Source organism: Danio rerio, chromosome 22 (genome assembly GCF_052040795.2).
Source record: "Danio rerio strain M-AB ecotype USA chromosome 22, GRCz13ab, whole genome shotgun sequence".
In the NCBI taxonomy this organism is placed as follows: domain Eukaryota; kingdom Metazoa; phylum Chordata; class Actinopteri; order Cypriniformes; family Danionidae; genus Danio; species Danio rerio.
The window spans coordinates 3462501-3479667 of NC_141042.1; the positions used below are offsets into that span (position 1 = coordinate 3462501).

The 17167-nt window shown below is 36.9% G+C and overlaps 1 protein-coding gene and 1 long non-coding RNA gene across 6 annotated transcripts in view; one reads left to right on the top strand and one right to left on the bottom strand.

The window, feature by feature from the left end:
• Positions 1-17167, top strand: part of LOC147831455 (uncharacterized) — a 787032-nt gene that overhangs the window by 283608 nt on the left and 486257 nt on the right. The gene's annotated exons all lie outside the window — the stretch shown is intronic.
• lmnb2 (lamin B2) overlaps positions 1-17167 on the bottom strand; it is a 33194-nt gene that overhangs the window by 9988 nt on the left and 6039 nt on the right. For all 5 annotated transcript variants that reach the window (XR_015521057.1, XR_015521056.1, XR_015521055.1 and 2 more), the window contains 5 exon segments: positions 15721-15877; positions 13999-14124; positions 9980-10150; positions 5053-5178; positions 4457-4677 (listed from right to left, as the gene is read on the bottom strand). Coding sequence is in view for 2 of the 5 variants with exons in the window: in NM_131002.3 (NP_571077.2) it covers positions 4457-4677; positions 5053-5178; positions 9980-10150; positions 13999-14124; positions 15721-15877 (801 nt within the window). In the remaining 3 variants the exon portion in view is untranslated.

Sequence of the window (17167 nt, forward strand, 5' to 3'; positions counted from 1 at the left end):
CTCATCTAAAGGATCTTTCCATTTTTTTTAGTCAAATATCAGAATTGAGGTTAATAATTTTGCATTTTTAGTTGACCAATCAGAGCATAGAGGGGAGGGGCTTACACAAACCTTAAGCCCTGAAAGGAATCAAACAGAAATCTCTGCAAAAAGTCCTAATATTAAATGCATATCCTGAGAAAAATGACAATGATTCTGAGCCTGAGATGCATCAAAACAAAATTAACATTGAAATAATTCAAATGTAATCAGTTTGGTAACCTAAAATCATTCTCGCATGTGAACTAATTTAACTAGATGTGAACTAATTTGATAAATCACTTATTTAAAATGCAATCGTAACAAGATCGAGTTCACCAAGCCTAAGAATGTTCATATTTAAATATTTGTAATATATAAATGAGATAAATTAGTTTGGTACTCTCGGTCCTCCTCACTAGATCAAAACCTTCAGCAGTCAGCTCTCAGTACAATAACACTGGCTTATCACAGTTATCAGCTAAAAACCAAGATAATAGACATTGATCCATCTCTTTCCTCCAATATCACACACCCCTCGACCGCACTGTCATTTTACATTTCCTCTCTATCATCCGTCCTCCAAATATCTCAACTATCTGCTCTCAATCTCCAAGATGAACTAGCCGTCTGTTAGCGACTTCATGGTAAACCGCGCACTAGTAGGGAAACGCAATTATCATTCCTCCCTGACATTCTACAACCTACCTGTGCCTCCTGGAGTATGTCAAGTATGAAACGCAAAAAATGTGAAGAGGAGCGTTCCTGAGCAAGTCACGGACTGCAGGTGTGTGTGCAGACGAATAATCATAATAATTAGCTGTCAGAGCACACAAAGTGCGTGTAAAACACTCCGGAATAGCCCAAAAATGTGTGGCTTGTGTGCTAAACGCTTTAACGGGTCACAAAACAAGCATTTTAAAAGTCATGTCAATTGTGTTCAAGCACAAAACCCGACCCGACAGCGTACTTTAGTTTTAACTCGGACAACTAAGTGACAATTGAGTGCATTAAAAAATGCTCTCACAAATACCGCTTTCAGCCTCAGATGTGCTTGAATGTCATTTTAAAGTGTAGTAAATAAACCAGACGGCACTTTCAGGCGCGAGTTGAAAGCTAAAAAAGCCTAAAATGCGTCCAGGTTCACATTCCTCCCATGGCTGATTAAAAAGCACATCTGAAGAATGTCTACCGAGTGAGAGTCAATAATAAGTACATGAACGCGCTTGAGGGCGTTTAGCTTGAAGGCATTTTAAAAACCAGTAATCTTAAGGTGTGTTTGAGCGCTTTTCAAAACCGAGCAAACCAGCAAGATTTAGATACAGAAAGATGCAAGAGGAAGATTCCTAGATATCATACTAGGGGTGTCACGATTTAGATTTTTAATCGAAATCGATCAAAATTTATGCTCCATTTCGATTATCGAATCAAAAAATAGAATCGTCGATGCTGCCACGCCCCCATGTCACGTCAGCTTGGCTTGCCAAGCGGGAAAAAACAGGCTTGTTGAAGTGCTTGTTAAACTGCAGACGCAGGAGACCCGTCGACAGAACTTAAACCCTCTCCTCTTTCAATGAAGTCGCCGGTGTGGAAGCATTTTGGATTTCCAGTGAGTTATGCTGACAACGTTCGTGTTGTCGACAAAAAAAACACAGTTTTGCAAGCTCTGCTATGTATGTATTAGGGTTCGTCCGATAGACAACACTGGCATCGCGATCCTCCGCCCGCCCCCGTTGCAAATCCGCTCGCGAAAAGTACACACTCAGGCCCTGTTTACACTGTCTTTGTTTTTAAATGGCATTTTAGAACGACAACGATTTGACATCCACAGTGGCGTGTAGCATTTCTGAGCAGCCCTCCTTCCTCTCTACTGCTGGAAACGCACATCACGTGACCACACAGACACAGACGCACACACAGCCATGCGCTCGAGACAGCAGGTCCAGGCAGTCAGAGGACTGCTTCAATCTTTCACTCACTTGTACTTTGTCATTTTAGCGAACACCTCAGATACTGTTGGCTGGTTTCTGTTGGTTGTGCGTCTTTTTTACCGACGCCATTATAACGACACAGATCACTGCCTATTCACGAGTCCCGCAGAAAAAAGTGATTGACAGGTGGTAATTATGTGTGTATCTTGCCTTTATTCATTTACTGTATAATTTGTTTATGGGTAAAACAAAGACCATGCAGGTCAGGTAGTTTAAACGGTAGGCTACAAATAATTAATTGGTCATTAACTAATTAATTATTCATAATCGAAAATCGAATCGTGCCTTTAGAATCGAAAATGTAATCGAATCGAGGATTTGGAGGATCGTGACACCCTTATATCATACGTTATAAATGTGGTTGTGTTTTCAGACCCCCTAGTTTTTCCATGATAAAAATGAATGATTCTGTGGGGGTAATTCCCTGAAGTTTGCAGAAAATTTCCCAATTTTAAATTCCAGCACTTTTAAAGCACTTTCAGGGTGCATGTGTATGCTTTTTTAGCACCTAATAACCACAGTTAATTCCGTTTATATATGCTGTATGTACTTTTTCACATTTAAATCCATTGTGCTATTTTACAAAACACAATATGGCATTTCAACCTAAAAGGTTGAGTACTTTAGAGTAGTGGTCCCCAACCACCAGGGTGCGTACCGGTACCAGTCCGTGGAACAATTAGTACCGGGCCACATAAGAAATCATAAATTATTTCTGTAGAAAATATTTCCCCTGCGACTTGGTTTCTTCCACTCACCCCCGCATTCTCACGTGAAATGGACTATGCCAAAATCCACCACGGAGCGGGACGAACGATCGCTAGAATATAGCTCAGTGGTGGTTGTTGATAGTTTAAAGTAGGGGTGCCAATCCTGGTCCTGGAGGGCCGGTGTCCCTGCAGGGTTTAGCTTCATCTTGGCTCAACACACCTGCCTGGATGTTTCAAGTATACCTAGTAAGACCTTGATTAGCTTGTTCAGGTGTGTTTAATTAAGAGCTAAAATCTGCAGGACACCGGCCCTCCAAGAACAAGTTTGGTGACCACTGGTTTAAAGTTATAAAACGGGTATTATAGAGTCCAAATCAGCAGCGCATTTAAGGATTGTGCATATATGTGTGCGTGCATCGTTAAGTACCTGAAATCATTGCAATATGTATCTATATGGAGTTTCACATAATCATACTCATTAGGGCTGTAACATGCCAATGCATACATTTAATTCGGCTTTACGGTTGTATTATTGTTAATATGTTCGTCAGTTGAAATGTTTGGCACAGATGTTATGTATTTGATGCATATAAACCTTGACTGAAACATAATCAGACCGCGATAGTGCAACTAGCGCATGCGCACCGAGTTGTTCATGATTAACCTGGATGCTTCAGCGCAGCAGCTGTGTTCACGTGAAGAGCAGCTGATGTGGTGAAGAACGCTGGCAAAATTAAATGTGATTATTGTGATAAACTAATAAGTTATAAAAGCAGAACAACATGACAAGGCATCTGCAGTTGGTTCACATCACAAACATCAAACTAAAAGAATGGCGTATTAGGTCCATTGTGCATCCCTCGGGTGCAACCAACAAGACTTGTGCATTTTAGTTTAACTTTGAGCGTGATGAGCAGTTCTGTGTTATATTTTATTGAAATATCTTGAGGTGAAACAGAAAATTCTCTCTGCCTCAAATGCTCCCAAACATATTTAGAGGTCGCATAGATAAAGTTTTGGGTGCGGTCTCAATTTCGAGCCCTGCTTGATGATGTAAATACTTGCAGAGATTTATAGAACCGAAGTGTTGCATATCGATATCTACCTACAAATCATTGTTGACAACTACTGTTAGAAATCATTAACATGATGTCTTCACATAGATGAATATCATTAATTATTAACAATAACATCATTAAAAGTAAATTGAGCAAGTTTGTTATTTGACAAGTGTGTATCAAACTGGTAGCCCTTCACATTAATCAGTACCCTAAAAGGTTGGTGACACCTGTTCTACACTTCCTGGACTGTTCTTTCACATTTAAGAGATACAAAAATCACAATAACTTGATTTTTAATACTGACACAAGAAAATATGATCTCAGAATTGAGAAGCTTTTGTTGTCTATATTCAAGTAAGATAAAATTATATATAAAATAATGTTCACAATCCAAATAATAAAAAAAAATCATATTAAATTCAAAATTAAACTACAAAATTAAACTCCAAATTTAAAAATATGGACTTACGTGGTTCTTCGTCTTAAGGCCTCTAATATTGTGAAAAGAGCAATACAAATGAACTCGAATTGAAGTATGCAAATTACTTCGCAGAACAACATCTGATTTGGAATCCAGTGTTCCATTTTAGATTCCGCACATTCTAAATCCCTCATTTAGAACACATGTTGATGTCTTGTGAAGAGCGCAGGTGTTTAGTGTGGTGTTGAGGCTCACCTGTCCTCCTCTCCCTCCAGCAGTTTCCTGTAGGCGTTGATCTCCATGTCCAGGGCCAGTTTGACGTCCAGCAGCTCCTGGTACTCGTTGAGCTGCTGCTGCATGCACTCCCTCATCTCTGCCATCTCGCGCTCTTTAGCGTCCAGCTGGCGGCGGTATTTGTCCCGGTCGCTGGACAGCAGGCCCTCCAGCTCGCGGATGCGCTCCTCAGCGGCGGACGCCTGCGGGTGGAGGAAGAGGAAAACATGTCAGGAATGAGGTCTCGTTATTCACCACAGCATTAACCACGATGGAATGAGTGGAATTTAATTCCTAGAAACTCAACACTTTTTCGAACAAGATATATTCGAGAAATCTATATTTAGCTAAAACAGTTTGAGATAAAAGTTCACTGAATATCTTATTAAAGTATTATAAAATGTAACAGTCAGATTTTTAGAAATAATAGACATGTATATTAACATGTCAGTTGATGAAAATACACATTTACAGTTCAATCTGTCCAACTCAAATGCTACTAAACACATTTCAGCAATGTAAAGCAACTTAATGACACTTGGACGATGAGCTTCCTCTGCTCTGCAGGTGTGTTTTACCTGTTTCTGCAGGGCGCTGAGCTGATAACTCAAACCCTCGATCCTCACATGAGCCTCCTGCAGCTCCTCACGCGCCGTCAGCACCGCTTTATCATTCAGGTCAGAAGACACCTTGGCATTATCCAGCTACACACAAGAACACACACGTCAGTTAGCACACAGAGCATGTTTATAGTGATTAGGCCGGTCACTATTAAGGGAAAATTCTGAGGCAAAAGCTTTATATGCATGTGGCTGAAAAGAAAACTGCTTTGTGATAAAACCTTATTTTTTGTTTGCATCAATAAAAGAAAATAAATCTTGGCCGATAATAATTGATATGATTATAAGCTGATTTATTTTTTGGTAAGTGTGAGCTGCTGATACCAATTTAGGTTTTTCTATAATATAAAACTAAATATTTTATAACCGATAACATACTTTCAATCTAAGCTAAACTTTTATTGCATTTCCTGTATCAAAATAATAAACAAATAACCTGAATTATTTAAAAACAAAAAAAGTTAAATGCTATCGTTTAAAATGGTAAACGTATTCGTCATTAAAACAGACTGCAACAACACTAGCAAAACTGTAAAAGGAGATTTTAGCAAATATTTTGACATTTTTAACCCAATATTATGACTGTTCAGGTCATCATCTCAGCCAGAAATAGTCCCATCAAATCACACACCAATGAAAAGCTCAACTTATTCAGCTTTTAGACGATGTAGAAATCTCAATTTCCAAAAATTGGCCCTTATGATCACCTTGGGGTCAAACATAAGAACATTTAGTTTCTTAACATACACTGCAGACTATAATGCGTCATTTCTACTGAGTGGTGTGATACAGGTCACCTTTATCAGGGTCGTCTCTCCACCATTGGTGCACTTTTGGTGGACATGCTATGCGACAAACTTTTAGTCAACATCATTCTCGCTCGAGGAAATGTCAATTCAATTCAATTCAATTCAATTCAGCTTTATTTGTATAGCGCTTTTACAATGTAGATTGTGTCAAAGCAGCTTCACATAAATGGTCATAGTAACTGGATCAGGGTAGTTCAGTTTTTAGTGTTTAAGTTCAGTTCAGTTTAGCTCAGTTCAGTGTGGTTTGAAGTCATTACTGAGAGTTCAAACACTGAAGAGCAAATTCATCGATGAGTAGCTTTTCAGAGATTAACGACCTGTACAGCTTTGACAAAGCAAAGCTGTACAGGTCGTTCACATATCATACGAGAAGCACTTCTCACAAAACAGAAGCTTTAGACACATTATAACTTGTGTTTAAATTTTCATTACTAACCTTTCTATGAACATGATTGGATTATAACTGCAGATCAATGATAGCTTACTGTTATGTCTGCAACTATATAAAATAAATGACTATATGCAACATACATGAACACATACAGCCCCTTACAGTCTCTGATATGTTACTGATTACAGAAAAACTACACAAAGCAGACATTTAGCCCTTATTTAAAAATATCCCTGTTAACTAATAGTGTTTAGCTGCACGTCTTGCTCCACCTTGTACCCTTTTGTTGTGCTGGGTTCCCTTTGGAAAGGGTACCCAAAAAGTGGTTCGCTTTTTTAGTACCTTTTGACAGTGGAGATGGGCATAAAAGCGTACCGAAACGTACAGTACAGTACCACTCAGTGGAAACGGGCCATAAATCAGCTCTTGTCCCTTAAAGTGTTTGTCTATCAGTGTTGTCATGCTGTTGCATAATCACAAGTGGCATGAAGGTTTTAAAATGACAATAATCAACACACAGTGCAGCCATTTCTATCACAATTTATCATACAACAGAAATGATTGATCAGGACAGGCCTATTGGTGATGAGCAGCTTCATCAGTAGCCTAATAATGCCATTTTTGTTTGCATTTTACAAAATATACATGCACAATGAAGCGCAAAAAAATAAATAAATAAATCATTCCTTTTAATTATTAACAAAAGTCACAATATGGAATCTGCAGTCATTTACTTGGTATTTCTGCACCGAATGATCAAAAATAAATAAATAATCTGCAGATTTATGCAAAATAATTTCTGGAATATATTAGCTAAAAATAAAACAAGAAATAAAAAACTATTTATTTACGATGCAAGTTTAATCAGATCAAAGGGTTTCTCTTAATATATCTGTAGGGTCCACCCAGTTAGTCCAATGACGATGTCCACTGGTGGATGAAGGTTCAATGCATGGTTTCCGCTACATTCATTCTTCCATGGCGGGGCGCCACGCCAAAATTCATCCCGCCACGGCTACATTACAGCTTCTCATTAAAAACGTTTTATTTTTTTATAGCGGGTAAAAAAAAAAAAAAAAAAAACGCACCAAAACGTATTAAAGGGTAAGTGTATTATAACAGCACAAACTTTTCTGTAACCATAGTAGTGCTGTGCGTCAATTTTTTACCCCTTTGAGGTTATGTGCTGACTGACTGACTGACAGGTGCGTGATGCGTGACGCCAGCAAACACGACGCACAGCCATTTCACTTTACTTCAGGACGCATTAATGCTACTCTGTAGGACGATTAAAGACATTCATAAATATTACTAGCAAATCTAATAAATGCTGGAGACATACTCGTTACATAAACGCACCCAGCAGCGTTTGTTTGAGAGCGCACATGAAGATCTGCGTGCTCTTGAAGCGGCTTATATTTGAGGTGGCGTGAAAGAAGTTTTGTGCACGACCAAAGGAAATCAGCGCGCAAGCACAGAGATTCGCATGCTCGTAGGCTATTATATAAATGCGATCCCAACTTCTAATACTGTGCTCACGACATTTGTCATTGAAATAATAACGCCACAGGCTGTCGGTAGATCAGTGTAAAAAAATAAATAAATAAAAATAAATTAGATAAAAAAGGCCTGCCGCCACAGCTGGAAAAATCCTAGAGGAAACACTGCAATGCCTGTTCGGTCTTTTCAGTGCACAATGTTGATTTACTTTTAACTCATTTCTGACTCTAAATTTAGTATGAGGTGGTTTAGAATATTAATATATTTATCCTCGTTTATCTGACTCCATTTATAAAACATTGATAAGGTTATTTTGTTTCCTTTAACATTACTTTAGATTATGATTGAATATTCTCTTCGGTTCATTATTGTATGTTATTCTCGTTCATTGGGATTCCTATAGCATCCTGAGTCTTGTACCGGCCAAGAATACAATCTCTTTAATCACAAGCTTGTCAGTCTTGGTCACTAAACAGTGGCGATTGACCGCTATCCTAAAAAGGCAGAACCCTACTTACTCAGATTAGGATATTTTTAATGCAGTCCCCATAAAGCTGCTATCTCCTAAATCAAACAGAGCCATTTAGTCATATAATGATCATTACTATAGAATTAAGCACACCAGTCACACTTAAACTATTAGTAACTTTGAGTAATCACTATACTGTCTTAGTAGTAAATCCAAGAATGCCCTCCAGGAAAGGGGTGTGTGAATAACAAAATGCATTTGCATATAGTGGTAGAGTTTCTGCCTATAGGAAAGGCACACCCTTGGCAGTGGTTCAAAAGATACCTGAAGTTATACATCTATTGTTTCGATTATGTCTATTTCTGAAGGAATGAGACCACTGTGCCAGTCGCACTGAGATATGATAATGATATGATGAAATGATATCAAACACGATAGATCAAGTCACTTGGGTTGATTTAGAACATTCAGAATTTGAAATGACCATTCTGTGCGAGTTGAGAAATGTTTCTAATGTAAATGAAGGAATGGGGGGGGGGGTTGTTTGCTCATGTTTGAATTGTCAAAGACATCTAAATATTTGTGATATCTTACGTCCTACGATATCTACTAAGACCGAAAATATTACTTTACAAACTGTATATAGTTTAAAAATAATATATATAATATAATACATATATATATATATATATATATATATATATATATATATATATATATATATATATATATATATATATATATATATATATATATATATATAAACATTATAGGCATATTAGTTAATAATAATACTGAAATTAATCTAAAAACTGAATGAATACTTTCCACAGATTTACATGGGTAAATAAACATTCAATGATGGGGTCTAACATTCATAGATTTCTGCAAACGCAGACTCCATGCGGGATTAGTTAATTGCACAATAATGTAATTTTCAGAAAGCCCACTAGGAACCGAAATTATCCAGCGAGTTTCACACGGACTGTTATTAGCGGTGCAACTTCCCATACTCGGATGCCGGGGCAGATCCCAATGCGCTCCTTTTCTTCCGACATGTTGTGCGTTCATGCACCAAATAACACAACATACTTGAAAGTTTGATGGCACTGACTGCTTAATAATTGTTATTAAAGAAGTTTTGAAGAGGATTCCTTCTTTGTTGCCTGATTCTCTGACCGGAATCAATGTCCATATTTGTCCGCCAGTAGAACTTTAAATTTACTCCGTTGACAGAGGCATAGTACCCCGTCACAGTAATAAATTATAAAATACATTCGGTGAAATAGAAACTAATGATAGTGTTAACCATTTCAAATTCCATATTTTGTCTAATATATCTCAGATATTATCATATTTGTATATAAAATGCATTATTATTGTGGACTTATTTAAATAATTTAAATTGTAGGCCATTTCTTGTTTCATACCATATTTTTTATATGACATGAGAGAGGTGTGTGTGTGTGTTTGTGTGTGTATAATTAAAGTTGTGGACAATTCATTGATTTCATTAATAATTTTTATATTTGATAAGCCAACTTTGTTTGGTCTAATATGTATTTGTAACAAATATTATTTTTCTAAATCATTTATTTCTATATAAAATGTACAATTATTATTGCAGATTTCTATTTATACTGCAGACATTTCATTGTTACCATTTCGTCCCTTACTTCATTAGCAGAAGAAATATTTGTCAATTGTGCTGCTGACCTTGGCCTTGAAGGTGTGCTGGAGCTCCTCCTTGTAGATCTGCACCTGCTCCTCGTGTTGTTTGCGCAGATCCTGCAGCGCCTGCGACAGCTTGAACTCATAGTCCTGCTGCATGCCGGAGTCCACCTCCACCATACGCTTCTCATGACGCCGCCGCGTCTCGCGCACCTCCTGCACAAACACACATGGATCATCTTTCACATGCATCATGTATCTTTTATTCGATTAACTCTTGTATTGTTCAAACGGACTATCCTTTGGTTATGTTGGGGCCTGTTTTTACCCCATTATGATAACAGTTTTTAGATTGAAAAGCCATGACAGCATCATGCATTCGTGATTGTTGTTGGTTCTCTATTGGAAAGAGGTAAAGCTTTTCATTTCTACTGTTGATCATCAGTTGGCATTAACCCTTTAGATAGGTCTGTGCAAAAGAGTTTCTGTCTTTTATATAGAGTTCAGTGGAGTAAAACTGTTAATTATAGTGAGTAAGTGTGTGTGCAAAAATACACTTAGCAGAGCTGAGCTGCTTATTTTGAGTTTCTTAGACATATCAAGATAAATGCACAAAGGTCTCACACACTATACTCAATATAGATGGCAGATCAACAGTAAAAAAATATATATATTACCTCTTCCTAACAGGAAAAACCAACAATCAAGAACGCATGAATAAATGCCGTCATGGCTTTGCAATCAATTAATATCTTTATAATGGAAGTCAATGGGACAAAACAGCCACCAACATATCCACTGAGTAATAAATAAAAACCATTAAATAAATAATTACTAAAAAAAAAACATTTCATCAGACAAACAAACATTAAAGTACACTATTTAAATATTAATGTAGGATAAACTAATTCAAGTCAGCTCATTTCATAAAACAAAAACATTTACTGATCACACTTGTAATACTTTAGCAGTTGTTTGCTATTACTTGAAGCACTTTGGGATTCTGTATGAATATAACGTGCATTAAAAATAAAATGTATTCTCATAATTAATAAAAGATTTTAATAATTCTAACAAGTCTAAAAGCCTTGTATAATTAATTGAAAAACTTTGTCTGTTGTTGTTATTAGTACACAAATGTAGCTACAGAAGAGTCCAGCTTTAAATAGGAAAATTGATCAAAGCTCTGGTCATTCTTGAGTGAGATGCTAATGGTCTAATCCGATTCAATGAACTATGCTATGCTAAGCTAAATGTGCTCACTCCAGACACTGAGATCAGCTGAATGGATTCATTAATGCTACAACTCAGTTTACCTCTAGTGGAGCTGTAAATCCAAACCATTCCCTTTAGCGAGTGTCACCTGCTAAACGAATGTCAGAGCACTCCGTACATGCTTCATGGCTCATGCTGCATTCTAGTTTAGATCATGATTAAAATTTGTTGTTTGCGTGGTTGCGGGCGTGGAGTAGTCACGTCTGCGATTCATTTTCTTTTCCTTCAATCCTCTAATCCTCACCAATATTTATTTATTTCTTAGTGCTCGACTGTGAACATGTTTTAAGCGTAAAAAGACTAAAAATGGCATCGAAGTCCAGCAAAAGTGGGAAAAAAGACCCTCCTAAAGACGATGGAACTGCAGCGCCCGCGGAGTTTAACATGGCGGCCCAAACAAGCCTTCTGGAAGAACATGTAGACCGAGTTTAAAGCAGCCTTGATATCTTTGGAAACGAGACTGGACTCAGTTACAGTTCAGAACAGCCTGCTCTGAGCTAACCGAGAGCTATGCTAAGCTAAAACGTCAGACTATGAGGGTCGAAGTCGGCGCAATAACATCAGAATTATCGAAGTGCCAGAATCCGTCGAGGGCCCTCTACCATCTGTGTTTTTCCACGCAGTTCCTGGTGGATGTTATGAGCGAGCGAACCCTACCGTCTCCCCCGGAGAGCGACAGAGCGCACCGCACTCTTGTAGCTAAACCGCAGCAAGGAGGAAAACCAAGAGCTGTGATAGTTTGCTTTCACCGCTATCAGATTAAGGAGGCCGTGATGCAAAAGGCTCGGAAACGAAGGGCTCTCTACAATATCAGGACAAGCCAATTGCTATCTGCGATGACTACAGCCCTGAGGTTGTGGAGCAACGCGCACAATACCGTGGAGTTATGGCAGAACTGTACAATCAGGGTTTCAAACCATCCCTCTTCCCGGCAAGACAGAATTACGACTTTAAGATCTCACTGTAATGCCTCGTAGAGAACATTAATGTTATATGCCTTTAAATATATTTACCTGCTGGCATTTTATAAGGTGGATAGGTTATGCCACTGTTTTGATAATATACAATGCCATGTTCTTTACGGCGGACGGAAATACAGGGCTGAGTTTATATAAGGTAAGGAGAGGTAAGGAACGTCGTTTCATGTTAATAACAACGTTTCTAGGGGGTTGAGTTGATCTAGTGGGAGGGTTGGAGTTCATTACGGGATGGTGCCATGATCATGATCTTTTTATATGTAGCTTTTTCTACACTGAGTGTTCATATGTGGGTCTTCAGTTTTCATTTATTTTTTATTTTCCTTTTTTTTTCTTTTCTTTATTTCTACATTTCATCTACAGCCTTTTATTTTTTGTAATTATGGGTAGGGAGTTGAGATTAATGAGCTGGTACGTCAAGGGCCTAAATACCATAGTGATGAGAAATAAAATTCTTGCAGATCGTCGACAGCACAAAGCAGAGATTGCTTTTTTTTCAGGAGACTAATTTGCATATTAGAGATCATTCTTGCCATAATCAGAAGTGGAATGGGCAGTTTTTTCATTCATCATTTCAAGCTAAGGCGAGAGGTGTGGCAATTTTGATTGACAAGAACGTGCCTTTCACCCCAAACAACATCACTGCAGATAAAAACGGACGTTACATTATTGTTACAGGCACTTCATGTAAAAAGAATTTAATTCTAGCAAACTTTTATGCCCCAAATTGTTGAAATAAATTTTTTTTTTTAAACATGCTCTTTCACTCCTTCCAGATCTTAGTTCGCATTCTCTTATTCTTGAGAGTGATTTCAATTGCTGTTTGGAGGCATTCTTAGACCGCTCTTCTTCTAAATTATGCTCCCAGAAGATCTTCTAAATACTTGAACAGTTTTTCTTCTGATAATGGTCTCTCTGATATTTGGCGTTTTCTGAATCCGCCAAAAAGAGAATACTGCTTTTTTTCAAACGTTCATCATTCTTTTTCTCGAATTGACAACTTTGTTTTGGACAATGCTCTGATCTCTGAGGTTTTTTACTGTGCAAACCAAAGTATTATCATTTCAGATCACGCCCCCCTTATTCTTGATTTAAAGTTTTCAAACCTTCCCTTGCTATAGGCCCGTGCACACTGAGATGTTTTTTGCTCACGTTTTCCGTCAATGTTTAACGCCTCGTGACTATTTAAAGGGCATCAATGTGATTGTGCACACCAACGCGCAAAACAGCAGGCGCAAAAGCATCATTTAAAAAAATTAAATAAAAAAAGCCTTTTATTGTTGCTCTCTCATTTGAAAAACTGAAAAATCAATTTTAAAAAAATCTAAAAATTTGTTGTTTGCCTCATTTTAATAGCAAACTTAATTTGGGGTTTGTTTTAATAAATATTTGTTTCGTTTAGTGCTGGGCACAGATTAATCTCTAATGTTTTTGACCATGTTTGTATTATAAATATTATGTATACGTCACAAACTAGAAAAAAAATTGCATATTTATAATTTGTATCATACTTTTTATAGCTAAATATAAACAAACATATTCTTAAATATATGTATGCATGTGTGTATTTATATATACACAGAATTAATATACATGCTACACACACATATGTCAAAACAAACTTTTGGAAGGGATTTTTTTTTTTGCCCAGCGTTAGTTGTTATATTTCCATTTCACAAAGAAATGTGCAGCAATAGCCTAATAGAAGAAAATTTACTGTACAATTCAACTTCAGTCATTAAAAAAATAAATAAGGAAACTGAATTGTAAAATGGGTAACCGTTTACATCTCTAGCTAGTTGTGCGTCTGACCTCATCAAACATGCTTTTCCTAAACTCCAGCTCCTCCGTCAGGCTCTGGCAGCGGTTCTCCAGGTCCACCCTCATCAGAGTCTCCACCTCCAGCTGCTTCTTCGCCACTCCATGAGCATCTTCAGCCTGTAAACAGACACGTATAGGTGAAAGCGTCAAACACGTACATCATGCTCGGGCTGCTCCGCTCTGAATGAACACACATCAGGGTTCTAACATATTTTCCAAAGTCAAATTAAAGCACTTTCCAAGTGCATTTTCAACCTTTTCCAGCACTTTACAGGTGTGCCAAATAGCACATCTACATAAACATGCTTCACCACATTATATCAGATGCTATAAGTTCAAGTATTCTGTAGTATAGTATATAGTGTTGAGCTTGGTACTGATGTTCACCGACTGCAAACACAGATACAGACACACTGGAGCGTTTCAGAGTCGCGTCACTTTTAACAACACTAATAGTATACATTGGAAACTTTGATCAGTACCCAGAATGTAATTACTGTCATTATCATCTCAAATGGGCCATCTTCCCACTTAAATGTATATTCATTTTAAATTTCATGCATTGTTCAATTGTGAAGCTGTAATTGCTATGCATCGTGTGTGTATATACACATGTATGTGTGAATTTACATAAGTATTAAAGATAAGCTGGTATTTACATAATATATGGTGTATATTCATGTAGAAATACACAAACATAAATAAACATATATTATGTACAGTATTTATAATACATTTATGTATAATTAGATATGATCGATAAATATTTAAATATATACAAAGATTTTATACAACAGTCACTGTAAAATTATGACAGTCAAGAAAACTTTAAGTTGCTTTAACTTATTTGTATTAATTAATCAGGTTTCAACTATTTGTTTTTAATCATGCAAAGTTTAACTTAACATTTTAAGTCACTTTGATCCAAGTTGTCATGACTAGAAAGTTTATTTGATTCAACTAAAACATTATTAAACAGCTTTATTATTATTCACTTTACAGCGCATGCATATTATATACACAAATATATTTTGTAAATACGAACTTTCTTTATATTAGGCTACCAGCACATGTGCAGACTCTTGAGTTTACATTAAGCAGCAATAATCATATATTTTTAAATCCTATTGTGTAGTAATTGCATCATTAGTGTATTATTATATGTCTGGCAGCACAAGATTGGAACAATCTGATATTCAAATTTTATTATCTTGAGATGCATTTATTGCGATACGAATACAATTTCACCAGATGGTTTGAATAGCTCCGTTTAGAGTCTAAAAACTGCGGAGTCTAATAGTACAGAAATTAAATAATGCAAAAAAATTAGTTTCTCAATTTTGTCTTTTCCAGTCCAAATAAATACTTAAATCAAGTATAAGTATTTTGTTTTTACTTTCAAAAGTAACAGATTAAAATGAAGTTAAACTTAAAACAAGTGAAATAATCTTGTTTCTCAGTTTGAAATTTAGATTTTTGGACTAGCAAAAATCTCAAACCTAAAACGGACTCAACACTACATATCCTGCGATGTGACTACTGCAAATGCGCACATTGTGATTCCCATGCTGAAACTATATACTGTGCTGCCGTATTAGGGACAAACCATTCTGAAAGTGGTTTCGGGCGCTGTATCCTAAATCTACACACATTTCAAACCTTGAAAACACTAGATTACATTTAAGCATTGTGCTGGCTTTCCAACAGACTGACCTTGGCGAGTTGAGCCTTGAGATCAGCCAGTTCAGCGCTCAGAGAGGCGTTCTCGCTCAGCGCCGTGTTCAGCGCAGCTTCGTTCTTATTATACTGCGCTTCCAGATCCTTAATGCGCACCAGAGCCGCAGCCAGATCGCCATCCTTCTTCTTATAGCTGCAAAACACACACACACACACACAAACAAACACACCTTCAGGAGCAGCCCTCAGTAAACACAACACACTCTTGTGATTGATTTGACTTGGTTTACAATTTAAAGTAAACTATTGCAGGTAGAGCTGCACGATTCTGGCTAAAATGAGAATCTCAATTTTTTTTGCTTAAAATAAAGACCACGATTTTCTCACGATTCTGTGGATGTAAAATAAAGGTATGGTAAAAACAAACATATGGCAAAACATCAATAATAATATGTGTAGGTCTACTGGTTTCTATAAATAATTCTATTCTACTTATAATAATTCTGATGTTGAATTATTATGTTTGAGATATATGCTTGCAATCTGTCATATTGGACAATTTTATTCACTGGTAAAATCAGACATTTGCCATTACCAGATTATATTCAACAATATATAGGCTAAAGTAGTTATACTGACATTGTAAACTTTATTTTCATGCACAATTGTGGGTTCGCTATGAAAGAAAAAACATCAAATGCTTGCCGTAATCATAACTCTAAAATGCGATATGATCATTTAAATGAAGTGCACACTTTCGGTTTCATTTTGACTGCTACGTGCTTGTTCATACTTCGCGCGCGGCTCCCAAACGATCACTCTGCGCCACAAACTGAATATTATTTACAACTGTCCATGTCCACAGTGTCCATGTCACTGAGCAACGTGTGTGAAACAATGAACAGACTCGTGCAGCCACCTTCTCTCCTGAACTTGAAAATATGATTGGCAGAGTCGTAGAAATGCTGGATTAAGATCGTCTAGGGGGACGACTCGAGATCGCGATCTTTTTTCGATTAATTGTGCAGGTTTTCAGGTGTAAATTTGAGAAAACGCGAGATGGTCTTTAATTAATACCAAAAACAAAACAGTTTTTCACAGACCCCAAAATCTACAACAGATGCCTCCTTTAACAACATTACTAAAAAAAAAAAACGCAAAAGTGAAAATAATGTCGGAGTTTCAAAAATTCCTGAAAATATACTACAGTAATTTATAGTAAATACTATAGTGTTTTAACCATACTGACACCTGCAATAGAGATAAAGATGTTGCACAATCAGTTAAAATATTGCTAGAATTGTGTTTTTATGCATGGCCGATCACCAAAAATGATTGAGGTCATGTCCATATGTTGTGTCGATATAGGGATTATTGTGATAGGCCTAAGTCCTACAATGGATGTCAATGGCTGCTTTTATTTATGAGTATATTCTAATGTTTAGGTGCACTGTCCCTTTAAGATTCTCAGTTGTGCTAAAAA